This window comes from Theobroma cacao, chromosome 5, assembly GCF_053813885.1.
Source record: "Theobroma cacao isolate CCN51 chromosome 5, ASM5381388v1, whole genome shotgun sequence".
Lineage (NCBI taxonomy): Eukaryota > Viridiplantae > Streptophyta > Magnoliopsida > Malvales > Malvaceae > Theobroma > Theobroma cacao.
The window spans coordinates 28,943,410-28,967,230 of NC_142643.1; the positions used below are offsets into that span (position 1 = coordinate 28,943,410).

The 23,821-nt window shown below is 33.8% G+C and overlaps 1 protein-coding gene across 3 annotated transcripts; it reads right to left on the reverse strand.

Annotated features, from left to right (window-relative positions):
• Positions 1-6,670: 6,670 nt before the first annotated feature.
• Positions 6,671-21,960, reverse strand: LOC18598663 (rhomboid-like protein 20). 3 transcript variants are annotated; one of them, XR_001928253.2, is made up of 9 exons: positions 21,727-21,960; positions 21,512-21,612; positions 20,093-20,233; positions 17,165-17,231; positions 16,374-16,525; positions 16,187-16,288; positions 13,544-13,666; positions 7,353-7,617; positions 6,671-6,891 (listed from the first exon to the last, which is right to left on the reverse strand). XR_001928253.2 is itself a non-coding variant. In XM_007028267.3 (8 exons), the coding sequence occupies exons 1-8, from the start codon at positions 21,749-21,751 to the stop codon at positions 7,447-7,449; spliced, it is 882 nt and encodes a 293-aa protein (XP_007028329.3). In that variant the 5' UTR covers positions 21,752-21,960; the 3' UTR covers positions 7,002-7,446. The 3 variants fall into 3 exon arrangements, 1 of the variants encoding a protein (XP_007028329.3); XR_001928252.2 differs by lacking the exon at positions 6,671-6,891 and adding an exon at positions 7,002-7,103; XM_007028267.3 differs by lacking the exon at positions 6,671-6,891 and having other exon boundaries at positions 7,002-7,617.
• Positions 21,961-23,821: the final 1,861 nt, after the last annotated feature.

A 23,821-nucleotide genomic window follows, 5' to 3' on the forward strand; every position in this document is an offset into this window, starting at 1 on the left:
ATGAATCATTTTAATCTTTGAAGATATTCTCCCAACTAAAAGGCTCGTGCCACCCTAGAAGGCTAAAAGTGTCATTTTTTATGGCCAGAGCATACTTGTTGTTCGGATTTTCTTCTTTGATCCAATATATTCTCTTATCTTGCTCCATCTCTCTTTTTATTGGTATCATAGCCATACTCCTAGATTTATGCTTACATTATCTTGATATGACCTAAGAAGGAAGGATCCCTTCAATCATGACCTTTTCTACTAATAAACCAACTGTTTTAATAGCATTTCTATTTCTTTAGATTCATGCCCCTCTAAAAGATCTACATATAAATTGGACTTTTTATATGAAGTAGATTATATTCCAGAAGAAGAAAAAACTCAACTTTCTCAACTACCCTTTGCCAATCCCTATTCCACTTATATAAAGCCATCTTTTTCTCTTGTCAAGTCCATAAAAGCCATCATAAAACATTCCACAAAAGCACCTAAAGAATACATCTAGTCCATTGAAACTCGTTTCACTAAAAAGGCAGACGAAACAGTAAAGATCAAGTTCGATCACTCCCATTTAAAAAACCCTCTGCACCACCAGTTTTTCTCACAATGTTCATGCTCAAACTAGCAGAAGATGAACCAAGTCCAGAACAAGAACTGATTTGAAGTTTTGACAATGAAGGAAGGCTTATCTTTCACTTCATAAATCCATCCATCAAACATTGTCTGTGGGACATTAACTGTAATTGTGAAGGATGTTCGAAAGAGAGTTTGGAAGCAAATTACAAACTTAACCATGACTATAAGTCAACTAAGAAGTCAAGAAAGAAATGCTCTAACAAAGAGATGTACAAAGATATCAGGACAAAGATCCTTCAATAGGACCTCTAGGAGAAGATGGAGGAAGATACTAGTATCTAGTAAAATATTCTCCTTTAGAATGAGCAAGACCAAAGCCAAAGATACCAAAGCCCTCACCTTAGAAGCAACTACCTCAAAATCCCTTAAAGCCCAGTTTACCTTGCTGCAAAAGAATTCAAAAGTGGGTTTAGAAACAAAAATGCTCTTAAATTTATCAACAAATCCAAAGACCCCCACTAATTCTCCAGGTTTATATTAAGAATTTTGAGAATGTGGTGCCTTGGAAAGCAAGTATATTCTCATGCTTAATTTAAATTTGTAAAGAAAATACATTTTGATAATAAGACGAAGAGTTTGTTTTAAGTAAGCATTCATTATCTAATTATTAAGGTACCATGATTCTATTGAGATATTAAAATACATTTGTATGAAGAGTCATACATAAGAGACATGTATTTTAATTGAATATAAAAAATGTTCACAGCCATATAATAAAGCTGATCACTTTATTATGTTAAGGCTATAATGTCCAAATTACTTCCAATGAAATGAATGTGATTCACTTCAAGGGAATGATGTGTCACGACCCAAATTTCGAGCCATGACCGACGCATGGGCCCAATGGACATAGCCCACTATGCCCAAGCAAGCCTATCGATTTATCCTACTCATCATTCCATCAAATATTGCTACGTCACAAATTATAACTTTAAACCAAAATAGTGATAGATATTTCCAACTCGTATTGGCATTACTCATTTAAAATATACATACATTGTCTGCAGCATGTATCTTAATAATTTACATCAAGTTTGTCTATACATCTCAAAAAGAAGACTCGATTTCTAGCGGAGGGACTCGGATGAACGTACAGCTATTGAATGCCGAGACACCTACCAAAATATGGATATAAGTCTACAAGGAAACCTCGTCCTAGTTACCTGCTGCCTCATGATCTGAAAACATGAAGTTGAAAACGGTGAGTATAAACCCAGTAAGTGAACAAGAAAGGGAACAAGCATACCATAAGGAATCTTTAATGAAATCATGATGCATTCTTTTTCAAAACAATGCAATTTGTTTCTATTCTTACTAAAAACCCCTCATCAAACCCTTAATTGATTGATCATTTGAAAATCATGAATCTATACACAACGAACCATTTGAAGAATGAAAGCTTCAATGATACGTAAGCGAGAATGCCTTTCCGTTGCAGCGACATTGGGATTTGGTTATTAGTCGATCGAGGGTTTCTCAACTGGCCGAGGATTTCTCACTAAACCTCCTCCCTTTAAACTTAACTCATTTAATCCTTAATGTAGGAAGTCCATGCTCCGATATGGTAGTAAAAAAGTGAAAGATAAGGCAACAATTGGACAAGATAGGAGACCAAAACAGAAGGTTTTTCGCTACAGCGAAATTGTAACCCAGAAACAGAAGGTTTCTCGTTGCAGCGAGATTTTTTCTCATTGTAGCGAAATTTCGCTGATGAAACAAAGAGTTTTTTGCTGCAGCGAGATTCCTTTTTGCTGCAACGAGAAGCTACAATGACTATTTCGCTGCAGTGAAATACATTCTCGCTACAGCGAGAACCAGTTCTGGTGAAGGTTCTCAAACCCGAGAGTTTCTCGCTGCAGCAAGAATGAATTTCGCTACAGCGAAAACAGAGCAACAAGAGAAAAGTTTCCCCTCACTCAACAAAAAGACCATCCTACTAAACCAACAAAATAAACATACAGCACATGAAAATTCCCAAAGTGCAATGTATCAAATTTCTCATATATGTCAATCATATATCACATTCATAAGTTTTCATTTCATAAGTCTAGATGTGCATAATTACATAGATAAACATCAACATCATCATAATCACACCCAACTCATGTACATCCCCCCACATCATGCACATAGCCGGCACCTTCGTGTGCATCCCCCCACATCGTGCACTATCAGTGTCATCGTGTACATCCTCCCACATCGTGCACACAGGCACTATCATCATCCATCTCTCACGCCACCATCATCACCGGCATGTGCATCCCCCCACATCATGCACACACACGGTTACAATCATTATACACAATATCTTTCATCATGCACAACACACACATTTATATATCATCATACTACAATAGTGCATGAGTCCATAGCAATCACATATCACAATATAAAACCATTTTGCAAAAGCTTGTTCCCAAGGCACTTGTCTTTATGAAAAACTTGATAATTCATTCAAATGGGTGGCAAATACATTATATTTCCCAAAACAAATTTTGAAGGCAGTCCACTCACCAATTGATTATAGAGCCTTTAGATGACTCCAATTCCCCTAATTGTCCAAATGAGATGATGGCGCTTCCTTAGAACCTAGGATCACATTAGCATAAGCAATAGGTCAATTACACACTATGAACCCTAAAAGCTATCTCTTAGTTAGCTTTCAATTACCGCATTAAATGGCTATCTATGTTCACTATCTTAATCATAAAAAAATTAATGAACATAGTCAACAACAAAACAGCTCATAAATCCCAATTACTAGCCATTTTCTACAGCTAAAAACCAAGCTTAATTCATCACTTACCCTAGGGCTCATTTGTACTCAAATTCTCTTCCAATTGTTTCCAAATCAATGGGGTAATTCTCTCTTTCTCTCTCTAAAACGTCCAGTTAGTGAGAGAAAGTGCAGAATTGAGATTTATCAAGGTTTTTAAAGTGAGAGGATGAAATAGCACAAGGGTTTATGGAAGGATGCACCAAAAGCATGAAAATTGAAGCTAATGAGAGAAAGTTATGGAAGCTTGAAGAAAACTCCCATGGAGGAATTGAAAAAACGTGAGAGGGAAGAAGGGAAGAAGAAGACCAGCTGCTGGAAATTCAAGAAGGTGCTGGAAATTTCAAGATATTTATAGGCCAACTTATCTATTCCCTTAAAATTACGAAAATGCCCTTTCACCAATTAACTTACTCTCCTTCAATCTTTTATGCAATCTTCTTGTTTTTTTGACCCTAGGACAAGGTCCATAATGGTCTAAACATACTCAGGTTCATAAAAACTTAAAATTTTAACCCGATGTGAAAAATGACCATTTTACCCCTACCGTGAAAATCGTCAAAATTTTAGTTTCCTTTCCATTTTACCCCTAATTTCACCATTCATTTATGCCTTAGGCCTACTTAGACCATAATATTGTTTAAAAACCTTACTTTTATGGGTTTACTAAGAAAATGATGAAATTACCCATGATCAGGGATATCGCGTATATTTTCCTTTACGAGTCTATAAAGGTCAAGGTCTCACATGATGAGTCTCAAATCATCGAAATGATTGACTTTGAGTAATGACACTATAACATGAACTGGAATCATCTGGGAATTAAATTTAAGTTTAACCGTTACTTAAATCTTGATCTCACACTTATACATTTGCTTATAGTAGAATCGAAATCCTAATGGATAGTGGACTCGTGTTTAATCTCCTTATAATCTTTGATTTACTATAAGCATGATTATCATAAAGCATTGATCTAGACTCCGTATTTTGGGATTATAATCGAAATGAACATCTGGGAACATATATCCAAATAATAAAATTCATAGCATTAACATCACTTCTAGTGATTTCAGGAAGATTGATGATTAATCTGTGCCCAATGGATTGATGAATTAGTTACTCATCACATCTAGATACTCAAAAGATTAGATCTAAAGCGTTGAATTACTAATTGAATGAAATTTGAGACTAAGGGACAAATTAACATAAAGGGTAAAATAGTAATTTCATCTTTTATCATTGGATGGTTATGAGGGTTTACAATATAAGGTTTGCAATTGGACAACTAATATTAATATCAAGTATTGAATTGTTTCTTGTAATTATAGTTAATCTAATAGTGCAACCATTAATCTATAGTGGAGTGATTTCATGGTTAATAAGCTTAAATTATTTTTTAATGAGATTAAGAATAATTCTAAGTTTATTGGAGCTTGAAATATTCATGTCCAAAGAGATTTTCCCCTTAGCTTAATAGAATTCAACTTGTTCAAGTTGGGATGCATGTACAAAAATGGCAGCTTTAACATGTTTCTCTTAATTTAGACAATAAAATATGTTTGTCTTAATTTAAGACAAGAAAAATATTTTTTGTCTTAATCTAGATAAGAAAGCATATTTGTCTCAATTTAGACAAGATAAAATATTTTGTCTTAATTAAATGCAAGCGTTGTCTTAAATTAATATAATGTTAGGAAGATTCTTGCAAAATGAATCTAGATAAAGAGACTTCATATTTGACTATCACTCATTTATTTATTATTAATTATTTTTAAATAAAGATGAAAAATAATAAAATAAGAGTTATTATTCAATAAGAAGTTTTATTTTATCAAAAACTCTAAATGATAATTAAAAAAATTAAATTTTTTATTCTTTAATTTTAATTTTGATAATTATGGAGCATGTTTAATGCTTCCATAACTCCAAATGGTTGGTCAAGATCGATTCAAAGGTGTTTGATTTTGATTAAACCTTTGAGGCAAGAGTTTTAATTAAAAAAAGAGATTAGAAGAAAAAAAATGTACGTACTTTCTCTTGAAAAAGTTCCAGCCATCATTTCTCTTCTTCTCCTCCAAACTTTGTCATTTCTTTCTTCCTTTATTCCATTCTTAGCTGAATTTTTTGAAAGAAAAGTAGCCATTAATTTTAGAAAGAAAAGAAAGACAAAATTGGTTGTCATCTTATAGTCTTGCATTCCACACTTTGTCCACTCAAGGTTCAAGTTGAAAGGATTATTAAAGAACGAAATAGTAAACTTGTTTGGTCGAGAAATCATTCATTGGTGTGCTGCTGTCCAAAAATAAAAATCTCAAAACAAAAGGTATGTTTTTTTTTTCTTACTTAATAGATTTTTATTTTTTTTAGGACGTGATTATGTTACTTGTAATAAGAATGATGTGTGTTTCTACTTGTGTAATTGGATTGCTTGCTTTCTTTATAACAGAAATTTTTTAAAATCCATGTTTTACACAATCACATCAATTTACTAAGATCCTACTCCAGCAGTTTGCATGTTCTAGCCTTCAGATCCTTCTTACGATCATGAATTCCCTCTACTAGAGGAATTCATTGAAAGGAATTCAAACACACACCCAAAATTCCAACTCAGATTCAAGCAGACGCTATGGGAATGCCAACCAAAATTAACATAGCAGAAGCTAAGCTAAATTGGCAAACAACAATTACCTTGCCCGAAATTCCTTATTAAAAGGAATTAATCAAAAGGTCAGCATTATCCAAGACAAGATCAAAACTATAGAAGATAAAGTCCACAAAAATACCACGGTCGCTAATGATATGATTAAACTTCTCCAAAACAGACTTAAACATGTCTCCAGAGATTCCAGAGCAAGGCATTCCGTTCTAGCAGTATATGGAACAAAAAGAAGCAGAGACTCAGAAGCTTAAGGTTGAAATTAAACTCCTCCAAGAAACCAAACGGACTCCATCCCCAAATAAGAACAATCCATTCCAATTGATTACTCGAACCTCGTCAATCCCAGTAGAACCACCTGGATCACGCATTGAACTTCTATCCCTATCCAAAGGAGTCACTCTCTTCGACCTCTACAAAACTCTCAAAGCTTAAAAAGACAAAGAGAAGCAGAAGAAGAGAAAGGAAACAGAAGAATTCTCTGAAAAATTATCCTTCCTTAATCAAGCATCCATATTGAAATAAGTACTAAAGTTGCAACTCAAACCCATCCTACACTCGAATATAATCAAGTCGGATACTCACAAGTACCCAATTAAGAGGTATTCAATTAATTTGTGTAATAACCACTGTTTTATGCAATTTATAAATTTCCTTTTATCATTTGAGTTTAAAATTTTATAAAAACTGTATAAAAGTATACTTTACAATTACAAACATCATGTCAACTGTTTTACTTTAACCTTTCAAGTACAGCATTGATTACCTTCTTCTCTCCACTTGCAACTTCATCTCATGCCTTTCCCATTTTATACGCATACACACGAAATAAAAGCTGTTAATACAAAGAAATCTTGATTGAGATACTTATAAAACACTTTCTGTAATTTCTATTTTAAGTCTAATAAGTTGTTGAAACGTGTAACCTTAATAGAGACAATTAAATTGTTGATGTTAAATTCCATTGTAAAATGACATAAAATTGAAACATATTCTTCAAATATAATCAAGCATGTTTTGCCACACCACCAGCCGCCCAAGTCCCTCCTAGTAATTGTCAATTCAAATCAAACAAATGTACAAACTTGTCAGTCATTTTGGACCATAAGCCCCACATGCAAAACTTGAATCTTTATGCACTGTATCCGTCTGAGAGCATGCATGGGGTTAACAATTTTACAAACTCCTAGCGTTCAGTTGCATTGGTGTATGATTACTTAACCTGAAACTACTACCTACCAAAAGAAATAAGTGGGGGACAAAATGGAATAAAATACTACTTCAAAGTGATGTTACCAATGCCACAGAATTCCAGGAGGCAAGCAAATTGGTCGATATCTGTGAGATGAAACAGCTTCTGGGCTACAATGCTGGCAATTTTTGTGTTCAATTAGTGGGCCTGTGCTTCAAGAAGAATGTTTGTGGCAGCATTGACGTCATTTCTGGCATGCACAAGTGCCTGCCTGGCTGAGTTCCGATCAAACCCCATTGACACCAGGGTAGCAATGCAGTCCTCTGGCGGCTCTATGGCTGAAGGTGCAGCAGTAGACGGATAGGTTCTCTGAAGCCAGAAGAATTAATGTGTTAATTAACAGAAAGTAAAATATCCAGGCAGAACTCAAACTGCATCAAAGAATTGATGTAATCCACAGCAAACCTTCACATGTATCAGTTTCGAGAGAAGGAAAATTCTTAATATCCAGTGTTCAATCAGGCTAACTGTTTACCAGAAATGTAAATTTAAAAATATTTTCAGCTAAATCCAGGAAAAGGCCCGCTGCGCCCCAAAAGTCAATAACATTGACTACACCTAAAAACTGTTTCCTGTTTCCTTTTTCCAATAATTGAATTTGAGGGTGGTTAACTGGCTAGTAGGTTTTTATGAAGCAAGCTACTAGTAACCCTACTATAAATTGCCATTTTAGACTCATTAGGCAGCTGTATTGTATTGAATTATTCTGTTTGAGGCTTTAGAACCCTAAACCCTAGGCATTTTGTTCCTACTTCGATTTTACATCAATTTTAGCCTTTTTTCTAGTTTTCTCTTCATTGACTTCTTATTATCTTGCTGGGTTGAATCGTTTTGCTAGAGATGAGATGGAAGTGATTAGTTTAAAGATGCTCAACAATATGCTTTAATAGCAGAAAAGAAAATGACACGCTACGATGCAAGGAGGCAGTTGTATGGTCAAAGTGGTATTATTTTGCAGGTTAATAGTAGCACTTTTCAAGGATTTCGGAACCATTAAACCTCTCAGGAAGGCAAGTTGGGGGTGTAACAAAAAGGAATAATGCAGCAACTAATGGAAAGCATAATAGTTCGTGTTTTGGTACTTCTAAGGCAGATAACAAGTCCCAAATTCAATGTTTTAGGTGTGAAAGAGGAGATACCTCCTATCCTTGTCCAAAAAGAAGGGTGAATCTTGCAGAATGTGAAGAAGGCTTAGAAGAAGTCGACTTTGCACCCTTTAAAGGAGGAAGCTAAACAAAAGCTGGTTGTTCTTTGGGCAGTAAGGTAAATGCATTTTTATCCTTATAGGAGTTTGAAGCTCAAAGTAGAGAAAGTGGAAATGACCAGAAGGGTGAATTACCAAAGCAGCCCTTTGAAGTGCAGCATTTGTTAGACGGGTTTAAGGAGTTGGTCAGTGAGGAATTGCCATCAGTTTTACCACCAATTAGGCGTGTTCAACTTGCTATTGGTTCAGTTCCTGCAGCTTCATTACCAAATGTACCAGCTTATAGAATGCCTCTGTTGCAATGAGCTAAGACTCAAAAACACGTTGAGGGAGATGCTTGCTAAGGGTTTTGTTCAGCAAAGCAAAAGTCCTTGTGCTTGTCCAACCTTACTTGCTCCTAAGAAGGATGGTTCATGGAGGATGTGTGTGGACATCCATGCCATCAACAAAATTACAGTCAAGTATCAGTTTCCTATTCCTTGGTCAGAAGATATGCTTCATCAGTTGGCCATTCTCTATTTAAAAGTGGCTATCACCAAATTAAACTAAGGAGTGGTGATGAGTGTAAATCAGCCTTCAAGATGCCCAATGGACTCTATAATGGTTACTGATGCCACTGGGTCTTTCTAATGCTCCAAGCGTAATCATGCCAGTTATGACGGAGGTACTCAAGCCTTTCTTGAACTTATTTGGGGTGGTTTATGCTGTTGACATCTTAATTAATTGTAAATCTAAGAAAGAACACTCGACTTCCCTAAGGCAAGTTTTAGAAACTCTTCTTAGAGAGAAACTCTATATAAATTTGAAGTGCGCTTTCTTGTGCCATGAGGTTGTGTTTTTGAGTTTTATTGTCGACCAAATCTGAAGAAAGTGCTAGTCACATAGAATTTTGTAATATGGATGTGTTTCAATTTTATGACGATAGTAAAAATTATGGTCATAAAATGAAACACTCCATTCTAGGTGCTTTTCTTATTTACATTTTTTGTTTTAAATTTTATTTTAGTTTATTGACTCAATAAAATAGTAGAGAATATCTGTTTTACTGTAGCATCAAAAGTTATGCACGTAAAATGGTTCTCTTTACTCTAGGTGCTTATCTGAAACTTTATCAAAATCATGTAACTTGGAGGTACGGTTTAGGTCCCCCTCCTTTGTACTTTTTATTTCGTAATTAATAAAATTTAACAGGCTAGCTGGGCCCTGCGTGAATTTCCAGCATAAAAAAAAAAAAATTCTGAAGAAAGTGTGTGCCATTAGGGAATGGCCAACACCTAAATCAGTCAAGGAGATTCAAAGGTTTCATGGGTTAATCGCATTTTACAGGAGATTCACAAGGAGTTTCAGTTCCATTATAAGTCCTGTAACTGAAAGCTTCAAAAATGACACCCTTTAGTGGTCAAATTCTACACAAAGTGCATTTGAACAGATTAAGGTTTTGATGACAGAGGCACCGTTTCTGGCACTACCAGATTTTGAGAAGTTGTTTGTTGTGGAGTGTGATGCTTCACATGTTGGAATTGGAGCAGTTCTCAATCAAAGATGGAAGGCCAGTGGAGATTTTTACTGAGAATTGTCAAATAAAGATGACAAAATTTGATCAAGTCCGAAAACCCTCCTGAGCTGACGCGAGACCATTTGATCCAAATTGACTAAAAACAGTCAAACACCCAAAACCAATAGAATTCAAACCCAAGGCGACCCAAACCCAAAACATCCTGAACCCGAAGTGACCTGAACCCACAACCACCAGGAATCCAAGACCAATCTGATCCAAAACATGTAAAAACCTGAATTTGTAATCCGAAAAGGCCCCAATTGTGATTAAATGATTTTTTTTAAATGAGTAAATGAATAAATGAGACAGTTTTTTTTCTTAAATATAATTTTAAATTTTAAAAAATATATTATTTATAATTATTATACAATTTTATTCTCCATTTAATGGAAAAAATGCAAAAATGGCTAGATGTTAAGATTTATATCAATTAGTTTTAAATATCAAATTTTGGGTTTCTTATAATTTCTAAGTATTAATATTACCTATTGAATTATATATTTTTATTAAGTTAGTATTCTTTATGAGATATTATTTGTACTTTTTTTAATAATATCCATTATTCACTCCCATGGGACATTTGTCTAGATGATTCTATCTAGGGTTAGTATTTATAATTTATGTCCAAATCAAAAACAATACTTAGATATAAGAAGAAATTTTTGAAAAGTTGAAATATATTCAAAAGTTATAATGACTAAAAAGATAAAAATAAAAGCGAACAAAATATTGATAGTGAGTGTATAGTATAGATAAAACAAAAGTACAATTTATATTTATACAAATATTTATCAATTTTTTTAAATTTCAAATTTTCTTTTAACACTTTTATCTTAAATTTGTTAAATTAATCAATGATATTGACTTGACATCTATTACAGAAAAATTAATTATTTATAACATTCGAATTTACAAAAATGTCTATAACTCATATGAATCCCAAACTGTACCAAAACCTGCTCAAGCTCAAGGCAATCCAAAACCGATATGGTTTGAACGCGTTATGGCCTGAACCCGATACAACTCGAATTCAAAACAATATTAACCCAAGATGGACTGAACCTGGATTGAACACAAACCCAAAAACAACCTAAGTTGAACCCGTCCAATTGCCACCTTTTTGGTCAAACACCAGATGGCGCTATTCCACCTACAACTCAGTGTTTTATGCAGTGGTGAAGGCTATACATCATGGGCAACATTATTTAGCCTATAAGGAGTTTGTGCTTTATTATTCCAATCATCAAGCTCTATGGTATTTGAATTTTAAGAAGAAACTCAGCAATCGTCATGCTAGATAGAGTGCTTTTCTTGATAAAAGCATTGAGCACTCAAGTTACTGGTTTTGAAGAATTGGAAAAACTAGTATCAAAGTGATCCATATTTCAGTTGTGTTGTAGAGGAATTGAACAGGCCAGCTGGACTAGAAAAGCTGCCATACAGGTTGCATGAAGGTTTTTATTCAAAGGCAATCAATTATGCATTCCAAAGGGGTCCTTATGAGAGTAGATCATAAGAGACCCTCATGGGAGTTGATTAGGATATTTGGCAATGTTGGTTGATTGCTATTATTGGCCAAAGATGCTTAAAGACGTGGATAAATAGGAGAAGAGATGTTCAGCTTGTCAGTTTGGGAAGGGTTTTGTATACAAGTTTGTACACTCCTTTACCAGGGCTCTATAAGTTCATTTGGGTATGGATTTTGTCCTGGGGCTGCCAAAGACTACAAAAGGATATGACTCCATTGTTGTTGTAGTTTCACACCATGTTTTAAAACCTCAAATGCTACACATGTTGCTCACTTGTCTTTTAGAGAAATAGTGAGGCTTAAAGGTGTTCCTACATCTATAGTTTTGGACAGAGATGTCAAATTCATGGGGCACTCGTAAAGGACTTTGTGGAGGAAGTTCAAACTGAATTAAAGTACTCTAGCACTTGCCATCCACAAACAGATGGTCAAACTAAAGCAACCAAAAGGAGTTTTGGTAACTTGTTAGGAAATCTTGTGGGAAAGCATCTGAAGACTTGGAACTTCACTATACCACAAGCTGAATTTGCCTACAATAATTCAGTTAACAGAACTCTAAAGATGGCACCAAGCTGCTTATGGGGTTAAACCACAACATGTACTTGATTTAGAGCCATTGCAACAAGAAGCCTGCAATAATGATGATGGAGAGGCTTTGACTGAACATATTAGAAAAGTGAATGAGGTTAAGGATGCGTTAAAGGACAACAATGAAGCTTATCCCACTATTGCCAATCAACATCAACAGGAGAAAGAGCTTGAAGAAGGTAACTTTGTGCTTGTGCATTTAAGGCAAGAGCATGAAGAAAGTAAGCTCAAATGCCTATTTGATTGAGCTGCCCTCTGAGTTACAGATCAGTCCTATACTCAATGTGTCTAATTTATATTCATTTGAGGGATTTGATGGGGAAGTGGCTACCAATTTCTGAACAAGTTCATCAATTTCCTACCTCCCAACAAGATGTTATTGAAGATGTGTTAGATGCTAAGGAAGTAAAGTCTCAAAGAGGGAATCAGTATAGGCAATTTTTAGAGCAATGGTTGGGTACACCAGCTAGTGAAGTTACTTGGATTACTTTAAATGAATTAAAAAGGACTGATCCAGAAATCTATGCTGAAGCTGCCAAAATATTCAGTAATAAGGAGGGTCTTTTATCAACCTGAGGAGATCAATGCAGAAGCCTTCCTAAATTTATCTCAATTGGTTATCTTATTATGTTTTACTTTCTATTTGCTGTTTTACTTTAGTTAATGGTGAGTGCATATAATGATGCAGCAAATGGAAGTCATACCAGTTTCACCAATATTAAAATTCAAAAGGGCTGAAAACCTACTGCATGGGCATTGTTGCTCTGAATAAATTGAAGATTTAAACTTTGACCAACAAATGAAGTAAATGACTTAAAAATAGTTATTTCATACATTAAGTACAATTCCAATGAATTAATATGAAAACAAATGCTATCAATACGCAATATAAGCAGTGGATGCCAGTTTATGGCTTCCCAACATAAGATATTGTCATATTCTCAACCTTAGAAGAATGCATGACTTTATGGATGAACCTAAAATATATCGAATGTTACTGAATATTACCCCAAACCAAACATTAAGCATGAGGCTTCAGGCAATATTATAACATCAAAATGTACAACATTCGAAACATGCTATAATATGGAGCAGTTGAACACCGTAAAGATTGGCATGCACCACAAATTGCAAGATTCATCAATCAAATGCTTTAAAAAATATATATGAGTTATACACAAAATCTCAGTTCCTACTCCAGTTCCAGCTTAGAATTCCAATCACATGCATCTTGTATACAAAGTCAACAAATATACATGCTTATGTCAGCCTGTGTGAATTGCAAATAATTCTGGTTCATGGCAAATATATGTTATAAGAAATTGCAAAAATGAAAGCATTCAACTAAAATACTTGCCTCCGCTTGGCGGGTTGTGTAGGAAGGTACATTTCCTGCAAGATTCCTTGCTGAAGCTGTAGGTGGGTTCCCCGTAGAAGGCCAAGAAAGCCGTGAGAAGAAGGACGTAACAAACTCAGGGAACTGTAATAAAACAATGAATTACTTCAACAAGACTTAAATTAATCACCATATTGCAGCATATGAACTGAAAATGATGCTACAAAATGGATTGAACAACTACATATTGGAAAAAGTTAAATATTACCATTCTAGCTCAATTCCACAGCAATGCTTTTACTTGGAAAAAATAAATTCAGAATTACAAAGCTTCAAGAGCATTCACATCTAGTCACAATAATTTCAATTTGTTCACTTTCAATGTCAGATCTTTAGAATTGCAATAAATTTAACACTTCTGTCCAAAATTGTTAACAATCAGACAGAAAACAATGTCTTCTCCTACATCATTCTATTTTAATTATCGTTCTGATTCAACAATTACTTCCTGCCTATTTAAAAGAAAAAAAAAAAAGATGCATTTTTAGTTCACCCCTTATTAAACCATTCAGGAGGATTTGATTATATCCGTTATGATAAAACAAGGTTCAAATTAAGTAAATTGAAATTGTTGAACTTATATAAAAATAAGGTAAACTTTTTTAATTGGTCCATGTGCTCAAGGCAAATGTTAATTATAGTCTCTATACAAGAATTTCAGCATATTGAGTCCCTCTAAAGAAATGTTGATCTAACGACAATCGCTAACACCATGAAAAGGAGAGCTGATGCATCATTTTGGACAATGGCATGTCAAGCCAAATGATCATACTTTGGCCACCATGGACTCTAAAAAAAATCAACAATTAAATTTAACCTATAAAGATTATATAAAAATAAGGTAAAATTTTTCAATTGGTCCCTGTACTCAAGGCATATGTTGATTTTAGTCTCTATACAAGAATTTCAGCAAATTGAGTCCTTGATCTAAGGACAATCACTGACACCATGAAAACAAGAGCTGAAGTGTCATTTTGGACAATGACATGTCAAGCCAAATGATCATACTTTGGCCACCATGGACTCTTACAGCCCAAAAAAATCAATAATTAAATTTAACCTAAAAAGATTATATTTTCTCCATTTTCTTTATTCTTTCTTTTTTTCTGTCTCATCTCCATATGCCTTTCCCTTTTCTACTTAAGCCACATATCCAGTAAACAACCACAGCATAAACTCTCAAACAACTTCTAACTCCATTACCAAATCAAAGAAAATTAGAGCAACAGAGGCAATAAATGAAACATAATAGAAACCAATTTTAGATTCTACTTAGAATAGAATACATCAATACACGAACCATGTACTTGTGGCACCACCTTTGACACTTTTAGGCATGTATGAGTGCAACAAAAGCATAACAGAAACAAAACATAAAACAAAATCTGCCAATGATAATTCATTTTGCCAAAAAAATCAAAGCTGGGTATACACACACACACACACACACACAAAGCCAGATTGCAGATGAAGAAATTTAAAAAAACTGATATAAAATCTAATATAAATCTCAAAACAAATGAAACCAGAAAAATATCCTCATAAATTACTCAAACTAAAATTATGGCATATGATCTTCAAAAAAAATATGGAATATTAGTTTATATGATAGAGAGAAAAAATAAACAAGTAATCAAGAACCTGATTGATCTAAGAGGAAGAAAAAGCTGTCAAAGCCTGTGGCGAGTTTATGCAAATAAAGACCGTTAATTGCATTACTTTTGGCTTATCCAGCAACAACTTGCAATTGGATTAGAGAGAGATAATGATAGATGAAGAGACAAAAGGACTGGTAGATCTGAAGCTGCAAATTTTGGTGAGAGATTAGATTAAGAGAGTAGCAGCTGCTGGGTGCCGGATTTAGTGCTGGGTGGCCAGATCAGTGACCCAGCTGCCCTAACCAGTGTCAAGCATATCAATCTAGCGTGGGATGCTAAAGCTATGATTTTTGGTGACAGATCAGAGCAGATGTGAGAAGAGACAGGAAAGGAGTGCAGAGGCAGGAGAAAGAGAGAGGAAGGAGATGAGACAGAGAGTAGAAGGAAGGATGAAGAGAGTAGCAGCTGTGGCTCCCGTTTTGTAGCTGGATGGCCAGATTGGTGACCCGGCCACCCTAACTGGCATCTTGCATAACAGTGTCGTCAAAGAAGAAAAGAAGAATTTGACCTAAAAATAACTGTTTTAAGTTCAAGGTTCCACATACTCTTTTCCCCTGCTTTTTATATCTCTCAAACTCAAAGGACCCTCATTTTGATACCATACAATTATACCAATCCAGATAAAACACTGTGCAAAGCAAGCACACATGCATGCAAATGCCTTCACAAACACGTAACTTCACAACTCCTTGAAAAGTATAAAGTTTATGTGCATAGCTAAGAAAATCTTATGCCAATGGGTTTTATTATTGCTGATCCCTTGCATGGGACCATTTGTCAATAGGTTTACTACTGAAAATGTAGCCACCATTACTGCAGTCAAAATCATATTGAAATGTATGGCTCAGATGAAAGTTCTACAAGAATGCACGTTGTCCCCATGTCTCCAAAAAAGGAAAGTAAAAGAAGCAAAATTTTCTAACTCAAGTATCAGATGGTAAACAACCTTAGCCCTGCGGATGTGAAAGACATTTAGACGATATAATGAACCAGCCAGGATGCCACATATCCCTGGCAAGAGAGATCTTTTCCAAGACGATAGAAGAAGCTGCAAGAAAAAAACTGAAGTTAATCGTTAGGCCTCAAGGTAGAAGGTAAACAATAAGCAGTAAAACTAATTGCTCGCTGTATACCTGAAGACCAGCTAGATATATGAAAGACTTATCGGAGAAGCGAACACCAAATATACGAAACCATGTTGAAACTGGGATGTCAAAATAAAATGGTACAAATGAGGCAAATATGAGGCCATAAGGTCCAGAAGTGAGCAGGTTAGCTGTGGGATCTGCAAATATTAAATATCAAGTCAATTTCCCATCAACATCACCAATTCAGCACAGAGAACTAGAATAGTTAACCATGCATACAAATGATAATGAAAACCTTACATGCTGATGTTTAAAATCTGTCTTTAATAAAAATTTAGAAAAAAAAAACAAAAAATTATTTTCTTTGAAGCCAAGATATAAAAGCTAGATCATGAGTTATCGACCGAGAGTTTAACACTACTCAACAGGTAGATTATTATGGCTACTTTATATAGTAGCCAATATGGCAATGACAAAGAAGTAAGTGGTTTGATCCCAAAGACCAAATTCTATTCATTGCTTAACGACCCCTATCCTACCAAACGATACTTAGAAGAACCTGTAAGCAGGAGATTTCCTTAGAATTCCCCTAACTACATATATGGAGTTTTTTTTCTCTTTTTTTTTTTCTTTTGTTTTTTAAGGTTCGTTGTCTAGTAGCATGTTTCTAATTATCCATTTGTAAAAGAAGTTTGAATCCTGACTGGAAAACTTATTACCAAAAGAAAAAAAAAAGTAGAGAAACTGAGACAGAAAACATAAGCAGCCTGAAATATTAATGTAACATAAACTTATATTAGAAAGAACATGGCATGGAATGATATGACAGTGCATACCTTTAAGAATAGCTAGAGCCATAACCTCAAAGAAGAATGAGACCATTACTGAGAACAAGATAAAGACCTGCATAATCAGGGCAGACAAAAAATTACATAGAGGAAAGAAAAAAGAGCACATACTTTAGTTTCTGCATGAGTATTAGTTGCCAGTTTAAAATCATAGGAGGATCTAAACATAATTCAAACTGATAATCTCTTCAATTGATAATATTCACTCTCATCTATAGAATATCTGAGTGCTATCATCGAGATCTATAGATGCAGCTCGCTCTATCAATTTCATACAAAAGTCAATGATCTTATAGAATAACTCCTCTGGATGGGTTGCCATAGGTTAAGTGGCTGACTAAGTTTTACAACAGTGGACAATTCATGTTGTCTTTGGCAACCTAAATTTGGGTTTGGATTTCAAATTTCTGAATTTAGAAATCCTTTGTATATAAATAAATCAAGAATATGAAATCCTACATTATCATCAAAGTCCAATTCACTGTTCGGATAACTTTAGACTTTGATTTGAATTCAAATTAATATTTTTATTCCATTATACAAAGAATTAATTGACGAGGTAATACAATCAAACTATGCCAATAAGATCTCTATCTCTCATTCCCCTATTGCTTCCATCTCTTTTTCTTTTGATTTATCACCACTTTATGGAACTGAAACTCTCTCTCTCCAACAGTCCAGTTTCTCACTTTAGAACACACAAAGTTCCACAGAAAGAGAGAGAGAGAGAGAGAGAGAGAGAGAGTTAATTCACTTTAGACAAAAGGAGTTAAGGAGAGCAAGGGGAGAGAGATGAGATCAAGAAGATAATGATTAATTGAAACATAGAAAGATCAAAGACAGTGGGATGGATTTGTTTAAATACTAGTCCCAGAATAAATTGTAAATCCTAAAATTTGGGCTTTTAAAATCCTTAGCAGATTTGGTTCAAATACAAATCATTGTTGTTTAGAGGGCAAACAAAGAATTTGGAATTTAAAATTCATATCGCATTTCAAACAGTAAATAAACCACATAGCATGGGATTAAAGAAGATGATGACAGGAAGAAGAAATAATTTTTGAGGACTCTTCACAAATTCCATAAGCAATTTCAGTTTCCTCGTACATCACAAATTTATGAATCAAATAAATTAATCTTTCATATGGTAATTTCTCCATCAAAAGATATTTGTATAAACCCCAGTTATTGATTCATCTTTTAAAAACAAAAATCATTTGATTCATAAATTTCAGATATATGTATACCCAGTTTCCTTTTACACCCCAAATTTGTCATAAAACTTGTAGGTTTTCACTTAAAGAATAGAAGAATCATATTGTTAATTACTTCCCTCTTTAACAGTGGAGAACAGTACTCCCATCTCATGGAATATTTTAGCAGTTAAAACCAAAAACAGATTAATATCATGACCAACACAGGAAAATGAATAATCTTTTCATAAAGATCAACCAATTAACAGTCCTTCAGTGCAATCTGAATAGATGAAATCAAGGCAAAGTTTTCAAGAAATAAATCTCCATCTAAAGAAGAGAATAACTAATAGAAGAACATGGACAATAAGTGCATAGGAGAAATTACTGTAGCTGATATCACTACTTGCTGCAACAATAGTTAATGAGGGAGAGCTGCCAGTGGTAGCAGCAGGTGATTGAAGGTGGTTGTCTCTACGTAACACCGAAAATGTTGGTCATAACTTTTCTTCCCTCTTGGGAAATTTTATCCTATTTTCATGAAGAATAAAGAAACTGAGCCTTAACAGTTTCCAATTTCTCTGCACAGGTGGTGTACAAACCAATTTTCACCAAAACCAATACATGGCTCTCTCTAGTTCCCTTCTGCTCCAATACAGCACTGTGCCATGATGCAGCAGCTGTACTTGCCCAGCTTGGACATTTCCACCTAAAAATCCTATTCCAACCAATATGCAAACTTGCCTACTTTTCCAGATTTTGGAAGAGATGGAAATAAAAAAAATAAAAAAAAAAACACCAAGCAAAAATCAAGTCAGTAGCAAATAAGGAGTTGTTGCAACCTCCTGCAGTTTTTTTAGCTTCTTTCCATGGCTATTACTGGGAAATCAGAAGATGTGATGGTGGGGTAGGTTGGCATGTGAGAGTGGGTATGTCGATGTGAGCAAGAGAGACAAAAAGTATGATACAGACTAGGAGACGGTGAATGTTAGTAAAAGAAATGACATCAGAAGAAGATCCCTCATGTGGATATTTTACTTATACCCAGGCTGCTATTGAGTTTAATGTCATGTCAAAATAAACTTGAACAAAGTAAACCTAAATTTCAATTGCACAATGCAAGCCCAAAGATTTGTAGCCAATTTGATTCAACAAAAGAAGCCCCCATGATTTTAAAGAACTAAATTACGGTAAAAGTATTAAAAATGACTAAATTTCTGTAAATTATGCTACAAATAGCACTATCTCAAAACGGTGAATCAAAATGCGATGGTATGTAGGAAATACCATTCCCAGAAGAAACAAAAATGTTAGTTTGTATGATACTGACAACCTTGGTCAAATCATCAAGCAAGTAGGATTTCAAAACTTGAAGAAATTTATGTTTCACTTCCAATCATGCCACATTTTGCTAAAGAGTTATGTTTACAAATTTTCTTTTCATTTCATTGTTAATTCTTATTGTTTTTAGTATCCTATTACATTTCAATTTCACCATTTTCTTAACACAACAACGAACGGCATTCTTTCAGGTGTTTCTATTCTTTTTGCATGGCAGAGCCTCTATTAATAAGGCCTTAAGAATATCAGTAAAGTTTGGTTACCTCAATGTACTTCATCAGAAACATACATTCTGTAATAATAGTTTAACTCTCTGCATATTGGGTGTAACATTTAAGACAACACAACAGAATGGACTAGCATAAACAACATGATCACTCACTGAATACTTGTTGGAACCAATCTGTCTCTCAAACACCCTGAAGTAGTATAGTAGATAAAGTCCAAACATCAGTTCTGGAGTGGATGAAAAGGCAAAAACTGATACAATTAACTTCCATATGCTAAGTTTTCTGAAAATATCCTGTCATAAAATTGAAATGATTCAATAAGAGTTATACACAATAAATTGAAAAGCACATGGCATCTTTGAATAAATAAATGCAAGATCATTAAACTGATTAGCCATTTACAACCTAGAAATACAAACAATATTTTATTATCACTTAATTTTTGTATCTTTTGCCGTTTGACAGTAGAGTTCAGGCCAAATCTCCTCACAATTCCTCCCCTCCCCCTCGCTGCCTTATTCCCATTTCTGAGAAAATGACCATTGCTTTACCATCTGACTTTATTCTCTCACAACAATCCATAAAATTACTTTCCACGAGACAAACTAAGGTTTTGACAACGGGAAGCATACTTCCTGAATTTGTTTTATTCAGCATATAAACACTTAAACTGTGAAGAGGGACATAAAAGAAGGAATAACCCCTTTGGTTTCACTTATCTAAAATACAATGTGCCAATGTCTGTACGCTCAACAAATAACAAATTGACAGCATTCACAATACTTGTTTAAATGTCTCAAAACAACAAAAGTTGCATCAACAACTTTGACATCAATTCTTATTCCTAAAGAGGGACACAAAGATGATTTACAGTAGCAAAATTACTTGATTTTGAGCCAACTTATGATGGCAACGTAGGAAGAGGAACAACTCATTCATAATTCAATATAATCCATACCCTTGTTTTCTTGTAAGGTGAATTTCATGTATCTTGGAATTTTGCATTACAACAATATCTCAACAACCTAATATCTTTACCGTAAGATTACTAGAAACTAATTATAAATCTATGAAACATCTAATAATGTGCAGCAACCAATCAATTTAGAAATCATTATGTTAACCACGTCTCAGCAATGCCATCCCTCAAGCAAGGGATGATAAAAACAAAATGAAACAAAAAAAGGCAGGATCCGAGATTAATCAGTATGACTATTATAAAAAAAAAAAAAATGAAACAGATTTGTAATTCAATATTTAGAAAAGCAATGGCCAGTCCTTGTAAATTAAAAGAAACAGAAACATAAGAGCTTATACTGAAATTTAAATGGTAAATAAAAAATACAAGATAGAAAACCCTACAATATCAATTCAGAAAATAAAACAATAATAAAAATGCTACAACATGAATTCACATTGAAAAGTAAACTTAAAGACGTAATACAAGTCATACCATCTGGGGATCCTATATAAAACATTTGAATTAAGAAACGAAGGAAAACCTAGAAACAAACAATCGACCCAGATTCAAAGCTACAACTCTTAAACGTAAAAGGCAAAACAAGAATTACCTGATAGGACAAACCAAGCTTGAAAGAACGGCCTTGGATCCCAAAGAATACGGTGAAGAGAGCACAAGCAATTAAAAAGATTCTAGTCACTGGAGCATTATCTGCAACCACAAACCAAAAAAGAAATAATAATCATGATCATCATAGTTTCAAGGAAAATGAGAAGGTCATGGTAAAAGCCTAAGAAAATAAGAAGAAGAAGGACTTGTACGCACTGAAACCGGAGGGGCCGCCGTTCATCTTTCAAAAGTTGGTAGGAAGGAGGAAGCAACGACCTCTGCTTTCGAATTTCACCTCCTTTATATAAAAATTTCAATAAGCTTATATAATTTGGAATTTTTTCCCCTTTTGTCTTTGGCTTGGGACGGAATTACAGAGAGTAGAGTCAAGTCGTCTCCCCCCCTCGCTCTCACCAAAAACGAAAAAACAGTCCCCTCTCCGTCTATTCCTTTTCTAGCTTCCCCTTTCTCTCCTTTTAATTTTTAGGACGGCAATGATCATTTTTTCACTCAATATTTATTAAAAAATTTTAATTTAAGATTCAACATTTTATTTATATCAAATTAAAATGTAAGTTTCCTTTTTCATTGAAACAAAATTAATTAAAAATAATAATGATTATCCTTATTGAAACTTATTTATTAAGAGTTATCCTTGACCTACAATTTTAAAACTATTAATATAGTTACTAATTGTTTTTTCATCGATTTTCTGTATTGAGAAAATTACAGAAATAAAAGATCGGCTTTTAAAATTAAAAATTTGATTAATTTTAGATCCCAATATATGTCTTCCTTTATTCTTCGTGGTTCTCTTTGTTGATTAATTTTGCAACATTTCTTCCTTGTCTTGTTTCTCATTCGAACTTTTAATTAAGGGAGTCCAATTAAATTTTTTAAAGAAAATTATTTATATTTTGCTTTGGTAAAAGTCTTTTATTCATTAAACTAAAAAAAAAATCTCACCACAAGAGTTACTTTTTATTTTTATTTTATGCTAAACACTTACATAAGTCTTTGAATTATATAAAAAAAAAATTAATTAAACCTCTATCTTTTTATTACATTTAATTAAGTCTCTAAATTTTTATTTTACATCAAATAAGTCCCTTTTCACTACGTTGATTTTTATTAATTAACGATACACATGACACTTTTATGTCACATAGTAGGTTAACAGATCTTTTTTATAATATCACTACCTTGTGGCATGTTGACTTGTTATTTTAATAATGTCACTGTCACGTGATAGGTTAACGTAAACATTAAATGTTGTTGATTAAGCTTTGTGTGCTTACTTTTTTGTCTAACACATATCAAAAAATGATTGACTTAAAGATTTAAAACAAAAAATAGAAAAAAAAAAACTTAATTACTTTTTTCCATAATGTAATAGAAGATAGACATTTTATGCTTAACAAAATGAATCATTTTAAAGCAAAACTTACTAAATCATGTTAAACCAAAAAAGAAAAAATCTTTGCTTGATTGTGTATTTTTATTGGCCTAAATATGAGTAAAAAGTTAGATTTTTGAGTGAAATTAGTGAGATTTCTATGATGGATAGCTTTCAATTTAATTAATTCAAGGGTTAAAGAGAATTTTTTATGTTTTTAAACTGAGCTAATTAATAATTGATGGCTTCAGTTCTGCTATATTCATTTTGAGAGCTGAATATAGTAAATAGGAATGGTTGTGGAAATTTTGCAATTCCTTATATTGGAAGTACTGTAAACGAGTTCAAAGTATGCGAGCTTGAAATGCTAGAACAAACAAAGACCCTTAGGCTGATGTTCATGGATACAAGTAAATGATAATTCGTTACTGACTAACTCTCATATCTCATAATGAATGGCATTATATACCTATGTTTGCTGGAAACGCCTAGGATAAAAATAAAAATATGTATCATGTGTAGCTCTTTGATTCCAACCTGCAAGATTCTTTGTATTTGCTTCTCATATGTTGTCTTAAATATTGATTGGGTTAGTGGTTTAAAGTTATTTTTATTGTGGAAAAAAAGGTGTACCACACGTAAATAGTGCAATGATCAAATCTAGAATGTTATGCACTATGCAATTTGTAACAAGAAAGGGTGTCTTATGGACTTTCAATGTCTTTCTCTATTCAATATGCCGTTCTCTTGTTCCCTTGTTGCAATATTGTTGTAATAAAATCGATTGTGAATATACTAAATATAAAATTTGAGTAAAACAAGGTCGACTAAAAACCAAACTACTTTTTATTATTTTTTGGTTTGCAGGTTAAAGTACAAGCAATTTTATCAATTCTCCTTGCAACATTTTCTATT